Consider the following 8,426-nt stretch of genomic DNA (forward strand, 5'->3'; position numbering starts at 1 on the left):
TGTATTTTGTAAAAACAAATACCCTAGCTGGTATAAAAACATACTTGTAGAGTAAAGAGCCCATAAAGGTGATTTGTACACATTTAGTGCTTAATAAAATTATTATTATTATTATTATCATTATAACTATTATTATTATAGTCTTTCTCAGAACTGTAGTTCCCTTATAACATAGGCTAATCAGTAACATATTTTTTATAATAAAAAGAAAGAGCACGGGTAGATCCTACGATGGATAGAAGCCGCTCACTTAGCTTTTAAGTTGCACACCCTTCTTTCCCTCTCCTCTCGTAAAATGATTTACCGTCAGCATGGAACAATATCAAGTGATTTTCATCGATACATACTAACGTGCTTGCCTACTATCTTATTTACAGAACGAAGTGGGACTAATTCCTATATACCTGTATCCCTCGATAGTTAACTCCTGGATTCGCCCATATAAAATCTAAGCTGTTATCTTGAGTAAATTCTCAAAGCTATCGCCTGTAAGACACAGCTGGCGATTTTTTTTTGGAATTTATTTGTCTGTTGGCAAACTTAAAATTTAATGTCAAAAATGTTAACTTCAAAAATTTATTTTTATTTTGATGAGCATATTACTAGAAGCTGGTACACTTACCCTCATATTCTCCGATCAAGGATCGTTTCTGGAATTGAGCGTTAACTGCCGCTTCCATTCTTTGAACGCCTTTAACGGAACGCTTTACGTGCTTACGCAAGGTCAACGTGAAGGTCACGTTAGAGGTCAAATATGCCCCAAGATCAATATTACCCCCTTCCTCAGGGGTGATAGACTCATCCTGAAGGAATAAATGAACGATGCTATAAAGTATAATAATTCATGATTACTTAGAGCCGTTATTATTCGTATTCAGTTTTGTACCATTCCGTCTATATATTACAGTTATATGTAGTCCGCTAATACAACGCACATTTCCACCTTGTTATGCAAAATGAATATAAAATTTTTCGTACACTGTATTAATTTATTGTCCATGATCTCCATTTTACCTGACGGGCGATCTTAAACCAATCAGTAATCGATTGTCCCAAAATATCATGTAGATGATATGAAAGGCTTCCAAAATTGTCATTTCACATAACTATAAAGCCAATATGTCATACTTCGTTATACCTATTGTGCGGCTATCAATCAAATCATATCTACCTGATCTTCGGGTTTGTCAAACACCTGTAAGTGTCCGGAGACGCTGGTCAGTATACCTCCACTAACACGCTGGACTTCATCTGTCTCGATGTCCACTTCGTCGGTGTCCAAGTCAGTATTATCCTCCGCATAGATGTCCTTGGAGGAAAAATGCTTCTTAATTTCTATTTCCCCAAACTGCAGCTCTGTTGACCTAGGATAAAAGAAGTGATATTGGTAATGTTATAGTTATAATAACAATATGTTATAAACTGAATGGCATCAGCAACACAAAGGAAACAAAGTGTGATAAACAGAAATCATATATATGAATTTGAAAGGCTATTTTACATTTGATTATTATAAAAAAGCATGGAAAGGACAACGCAAAAATTAATAATAAATAAATAAATAAACATTAGGTAAATCAACCTATAAAGATGTAATGAGATTTTTCTTGTCAGTTGCATTGTTATTTTTTGTTTGCCTTCATCATGCACATTGCACACATATATAGGACAATTTATTAATAATGTACTTACATGTAGCGTGAGTTGTGTTTCCCCATGACGTCCGTCTCTATGACATTTTCTTTGTCACGCACCAAATTCGTTTGAAGTACCGATAAAATGGAGCGCTTAAAATTCATGACATCTGTATTTCCTAAAACAAATTAGGGGAGCTTAGTGCAGGTTCAGATGTATCAGATGTATTAATAAAGGGAAACTCACTTAAGCTTCGTTCACATGCAATGTCTATTTTCTAAATTCTATTTTCTATTCGCGCTATCTTATGATCACGGTCTGTGCCCTGAATATCCCGCGGCGTAATTACTGGCAGCGTGAGCCAGTTACTATAAGTTAGTATAAGTAACTGGCTCGCGCTGCCAGTAATTACGCGGCGGGATATTCAGGGCACAGACCGTGATCATAAGATAGCGCGAATAGAAAATAGAATTTAGAAAATAGACATTGCACGTGAACGAAGCCTAAGTATGCTTTTAAACGAAGTGACATAGCCATCTAATGACTATCAGATTTACAGCGCATGCTTTATTTTTGTGAGCATGTGCGTGTGTCTATGGGACCACTCCCACATATATTTGGATCGATCTATCTCCCTGGGGAGTTTCACGAAATTGCTGTCAACTTGACCGCCTTAAATATCCGTCACGCCTAGTAAAACTGTTAGGAGGTAATTATCTTTGCCTCCTAGGTGATTCGATAGGCGTGACAGACAGAAAACCGGTAATTTGATTGCAATAAGGGAGACTCCCCAGAGAGTTGGGTCGATCCAGATGGATCGATCTAAGTATGGGAACCCAGTCTATGTGTGATTATGGTGAAAGGGCTATCTGAGAGCAAAGGCACATGCTCCCACCCCAATATTTCCGAGAGAATTTTATTATTATTTTAAGACAAGTTTTATTCAGGTTGAGGTATGTGGCTTATGGAAAATCTAAGAAAAAAGTTGTCCCTGTTTGCCGTCTTACCTAAATCTTTCTTGGTAAACCTAGCCTCGGCAATAGTTCCGTTCCCCAGTTGAACAAACCAGGTAGGCTGGTCATACAGGTCGTCAGCAGACAGGGGAGCCTCGGACTGGGAGGTCGTGCTATTGAAATGGACATGAATATGTATATACAGTATATATCCCCACGCATACAACGAACTTAATGATTTTTTTTTTTGTAAACTACATATTATTTTGACTTTTGTTGATTGAAACGCTCCTCACCCATTTCCCTTTATCACTTGCACAAAAACATTGCGCATAAACATGAGGAAGGACGATGCGTTGTTATCAAGGTAGTTTCCAAAGCCATCTGAAAAACAAGCAGTGCGTCAACATCCAAAACCGATTTTACTTTCAAGTGCTACACCTTGAAATGTTTTCCAACAACAGTGACCTTAAGCAAAAGTATGTGCTTAGTTTACCTGTGCATGAGGTAAGAAAGCTATTGACTTATTACCGTTAACAAGTATCTTAAAAAGAAAATTACGTAAAAAAAAAAAAAAAAAAAAAAAAATATATATATATATATATATATATATATATATATATATATATATATATATATATATATATATATATATATAACGGCATGTATACATGCATCGACTCGGCGGTCGTTTTATCAAATAATATTACAACTATTATGGTTCAGAGACCTGGGCACTAAATGCCTCCATGGAACACAAGCTACAAGTAGCTCAGAGAAAGATGGAAAGAATTATGTTGAACATCAATCCAAGAGAGCGGAAAACGAATGTATGGTTACGTGAACAGACCAAAGTTAAGGACGCACTGCTCACAGTTAAAGAAATGAAATGGAGGTGGGCAGGACATGTCAAAAGAATGAAGGACAATAGGTGGACAATCAGGCTTACAGAATGGACCCCAAGGTATGGACAAAGAAAAAGAGGAAGGCCGGTCAAACGATGGAGGGATGAATTAGATGACTACTGGAAGTCTTGGAAGAAGAAACCTTGGCCAAACTGGAAATCTGAGGCTCAGGATAGGAAACAATGGAAAAAGCATGCTGAGGCCTTTGTCCAACAGTGGAACACTATAGGCTCTAAATGATGATGACGATGAAGGGAGTGGTGAAAAAGATATATCGATAAAGAACTAGTTGAATAAGAAAAATGAATACAGAAAAAAACAACAAATTGAAACACACATATATACCTCCAATATACTCCACATCTACATCAGCGGAGATGTGAAATATTTCCTCTGCCGGACCAAATAGTTTGGCCTCGCTTTCATAGTGGTAATGGAGAGTTGTTCCCTGGAAACGCAACAACGTTAGCGTCATGTCTTTTTTCATATGGATTTACTCATTACTTTTGCCAGGGATTAGAGTCCAAAGATGATTGCAATGTGTGGTAAAGAGGGGTAAAATGTTATCACCCAGGTGCAGAGGTTGTACAGACTTGAATGTATAGGATCTGGCTGTGTTAGGCATTGATGCTGAATGACTGATAACATTTACTAAATCTAAATCAATATATCATTGACATTTATATTATATATTAAATTTATATGACAGAAGAAATGTTACTAAATGGTTTTTTTCACACTGGTACGTTAAAAAATCAAGTTGTATTAGCTAAGCTCGTCCAAAAATGACAACTAACATTACAAGGATAAATAGAAACAAAACAAAACGAACAAATTATAATAATAAATACATAAATAAATAAATAATTAGTGTGCGGTTCAGTGGACTATTAACGTACTTACATATAAATCAGCCTTAGGCAATGCAGATGAGTCTTTCGATACGTACTCCTCCTCGTTCTTGCTTAAGGTAGACCTCGCCAGGGAGACAACGAGGCCCAGGTAAATAACATAAAACCTCATTTTCATGTTAAACACGTATCTTGGGAAGTAAACAATGTGGGGTATTAACTGAAAGGGAATGCTTAATATACTAGAATATAATGCACCACATTATTACGAGGACAATACAAAACGCACACAAGTTATTATTTAACAAATATAAAATTCCTTAACCTTGCTTTTAACAAAAGAAACTGTGCTACATCTTCCACTTCATGATGTCTATCAATAATTGCTATAAATACGAAGATTTAGTTCACATAGTAGAAAACATTGGTACATTTCTATAAATGTAATTTTGGTGTCATTTATCTATGTATTTTACTATTACTATTATCATAATTATTGCTGCTATTACCTTATCTATGTACATTTTCACCAGCTCAGTCTGGTGCAGAAAGTATGAATAAAGTATAAAGCATAAAGCATATTTAACATTTGTCCTATAAATGTTTTGAATGCTTTATGTTTTAAATCTTTTCTGTTTTGTGGATTTTTTTTTGATATTGTGCATTAATTTAATAAGATGGAGACATACACCTTATATCTTAATTAATTCACACACGAAGTCGTATAAGGACATTTGTTTGTCCTTATCTGATATACATGCACGAATTCTAATAAGAGAGCAGCTCTAATGTTAAAATACATAATGTTTGATAGTGAAATGCCTGAATACCTAAATACCTAAGAGAAAACCTTTTTGTTGTTTTTTAAACAAATACCCAGGTTCTGGCCTACGATGGTTCACAATATTACATTATTTTCTTATTTCAAAGACAAAATATAAATTAAATAAATAAATAAATAAATAAATAAAAATGTCAAAAATTGTGCTGTAAATCGTTTATTCTGTGGGGTATCTTGTACATTTTTCATGAACAATTTAAATGTCAAGAATTACATCCAATTAAAATAATAATAAAATTTAATCATTATTGAAATAATTTAATGATAATAACGTTATTGGGGCAACGATGACGGTTTTTTAGCTTTATTTACTAACTTTGCTCGACTGTACTCTTAATATCAATACTGATGTTCTAATACTTTATCTCTTACCTTCAAATTAACTTATTTTCTTTGCAACACCATTTCGGTGATCATAAGAATCTTGTATTCTTATTTGTTAATCACCTATTCACATTTCTTTGTTAAGCAATATCTGGTAGCATGTGTTTATGTCCGTTACAATTATATATGAAAAAAATGTCTATTACATCATACTTTAAAAATCCCCAAAGTAGAGTTTGCACCTGTTATCCGCGTCATGGGAAAGTACATTTTGCTTGAAGAAGTAAAAAATCAGCCCAAACTGCGACTTTGACATTTTCCATTCTCGCAAAAAAAAAAAAAAAATAAATAAATAAAAAAATAAAAAATAAAATAAAATAAAATAATAATAATAATAATAATAATAATAATAATAATAATAATAATAAAATGCCAATAAAGCAAAGACTTGCGATCTATAACAGAATCGATAAAACTCATATTGCTTAGACTTCCAAACAACAATCATATTTCATACACCGGTACAATATTATACCAAGATTAACATTTAAGACAATTTATACAATTGTGGTCCCTATCACCAACAAACTTACCACAAAATAATAAAAACAAACAATCAATCAATCAATTAGACCATCATGCTTGTGAAAATAATTTTCAAACTTAAAACAATAATAATAAAGGATGTGATAAATAAATAAAATAAAGCGTAATTCACTTACCCGCCCCAGACGTCTTCCTGCCCCTTGGGCCTCAATATTTAGCGTGCTTCTCTATCCACTCGTTTTATACACTTCACAAAGAAATGAATTCATGTAACGGAGCCAACTTTAACTTCTATTACATAATTAGTTTCCTTGTTTACTTCAACTGAACTTCATTCAAATTCAGTACATTAACGCTTTCTTTGAAAATGTTTCCCATGGACAGATTAACCCACTGGAACGTGCAGAACTAAAATACAACCTCCCATTTGAGGACAGCAGACACGAGGCGGATCATGAATAAAACACAACCAGGTGCTTGTTTATACAACAAAAAACTTGTTGGATGCAGAATATTCAAATATATCTCACTAAAATACTATTTCTTGATGAGCTCCCAGGTACGAAAAATACAAAAAAGTTCCTCTTGGGTGATTTATTCACATCATCAACGTTGGTTTTATTCAATACTTACTCAACAGTATTTGTGGTGCTTAGGCTGCGTTCATATGAAAGATCTATTTTCTAAAAATCTTAAAATCTATTTGCGGTATCTTGTGATCACGGTCTGTGCCCTGAATACCCTGCGGCGTAATTACTGGCAGCGCCGAGAATTAATTACAGCTTAGAAAGTAACTGGCTCGCGCTGCCCGTAATTACGCCGTGGGGTATTCAGGGCACAGACCGTGATCACAAGATACCGCAAATAGATTTTTAGAATTCTAGAAAATAGATTTTTCATGTGAACGCAGCCTTATAGTCATTTGCTGATATTTACACTCTTTACTACATGTTTTTTTTTTTGCTTTTTTCCTGATGTCTTGTTATTCTTTGTTTGTGTATGCGTGATTCTTTCTATTCTTATTCACCATGGCAAATTGAATTGTATTTCTTTGTATTTCTTATACTAGTATTACCCTCAACCAAATTTAATATAAACTTTATAGGTATACATTTTCATAATCACAAGGCCACTACTGGCGTGGTAATAGAATGATAAAATTTAATCAAACATCTTATTATGAGGGACTAAGAGCAAGTAAAATAATCGTTAATCGATAATAAATCAATAATGCAACCGATATCAAATTTAAAGGGTGGAAATAAACAGCTGAATTTACTGCAATTCATCCAAGTTTATTAGTGTTCTTCGTAAATGTTCTCCCTGTAATAGCTATTTTATTTTTTCTTCTTCCTCATTTGAAAATCAAATAAATGTAAATGTGTAAATTGATGTTTATCAGTGACCACATGAATGCTTTTTTAGCTTCGTTGTAATATGTAATACGCTGCATCATGAAGATTATTCACCAAAGTTTGAAATTTCAAATTGTCAGCGAGAGGGAGAGAGATGGGGGCTTCGAAAGCTGCAGTCATCCGTCATACATGGAGTCACCTGTAATGCCGCACTACAGACTAGACATTTTATAATAATATTTCAATTTCAAAGTTATGTCTAGATAAAAATGTGTCATTTATTTCTACAAAGTATATCCTTAGTGCATTTATGAAAATAGATGTGTAGTCAGGTGTGTCAATAATAGGTAACCGACTGCCTTGTCTGAAGCACTGCTGCATTACTTAATGTGTGGTAATTTCTTTGAACTGGTCTGACTATAAAGACAGTGAAAGAGCATGGTTCTGTCAAAGAATCCAATATTTCGGCAGAAGGCTGCACAGATGATTTTGAATTTTTGCAAGTAGTGGATGCTACGTTGCGTAAACTGAACGAAACAGAGTTTCAGCATTGTTGATATGCTCCAGACAGATCATTGTGTCGTAAGGGACGCTTCACACAGCCTTACATAGGTACGTCCAGACTCCTGTGCCTAAATAGAGGCCACGTCCATGAAATCCAGAACTTAACACCGGGGCAAAGGATCCATTTTTTTCACGGTTTTGCTGCTACATGTAGATATAAACAAAAATCGTTTTTCAAGGCCTGTTGCCATCGCCAGTCTGGTTTAAGCAAATTACTATACCAGGCAACATCTGATGGACCCTCTGTGGCCCTCTGTCGGCTATTTCTGCAATGAGTTAGAAGCCATTTACGTTTCTGAGTACAGCACTAGAAACATGGTTTTTGCTTATGAGGTCAGAGTTTAGCTGTGCCGCAAAGGTGGTCAAATGCGAGTTCACAGATATTCTAAAGAGGCCTTCGACTAAGCGTGTGTCGCTTCAATAGAGTGACTTGAGTCGGTGGGAGCATCTGT

The 8,426-nt window shown here is 34.8% G+C and overlaps 1 protein-coding gene across 1 annotated transcript; it reads right to left on the bottom strand.

Annotated features, from left to right (window-relative positions):
• Positions 1-602: 602 nt before the first annotated feature.
• On the bottom strand, positions 603-6,319 carry LOC106164650 (uncharacterized). Its single transcript, XM_087013278.1, has 8 exons — positions 6,232-6,319; positions 4,397-4,564; positions 3,839-3,941; positions 2,885-2,972; positions 2,643-2,761; positions 1,693-1,813; positions 1,172-1,364; positions 603-803 (listed from the first exon to the last, which is right to left on the bottom strand). The coding sequence occupies exons 2-8, from the start codon at positions 4,520-4,522 to the stop codon at positions 603-605; spliced, it is 951 nt and encodes a 316-aa protein (XP_086869404.1). The 5' UTR covers positions 4,523-4,564; positions 6,232-6,319.
• Between the last annotated feature and the right edge of the window lie 2,107 nt (positions 6,320-8,426).

The sequence above is a fragment of the Lingula anatina genome, chromosome 5 (assembly GCF_051362555.1).
Source record: "Lingula anatina isolate TDL-2025a chromosome 5, LinAna3.0, whole genome shotgun sequence".
NCBI lineage: Eukaryota > Metazoa > Brachiopoda > Lingulata > Lingulida > Lingulidae > Lingula > Lingula anatina.

Coding starts and splice junctions, on each gene's coding strand:
- LOC106164650 (XM_087013278.1), bottom strand. CDS start 4,522: ATGAAAATGAGGTTTTATGTTATTTACCTGGGCCTCGTTGTCTCCCTG. Junction 2,973..3,838: donor AGATGTGGAGTATATTGGAG/GTATATATGTGT, acceptor CTTGTTTTTCAG/ATGGCTTTGGAAACTACCTT. Junction 1,365..1,692: donor AAACACAACTCACGCTACAT/GTAAGTACATTA, acceptor CTTTTATCCTAG/GTCAACAGAGCTGCAGTTTG.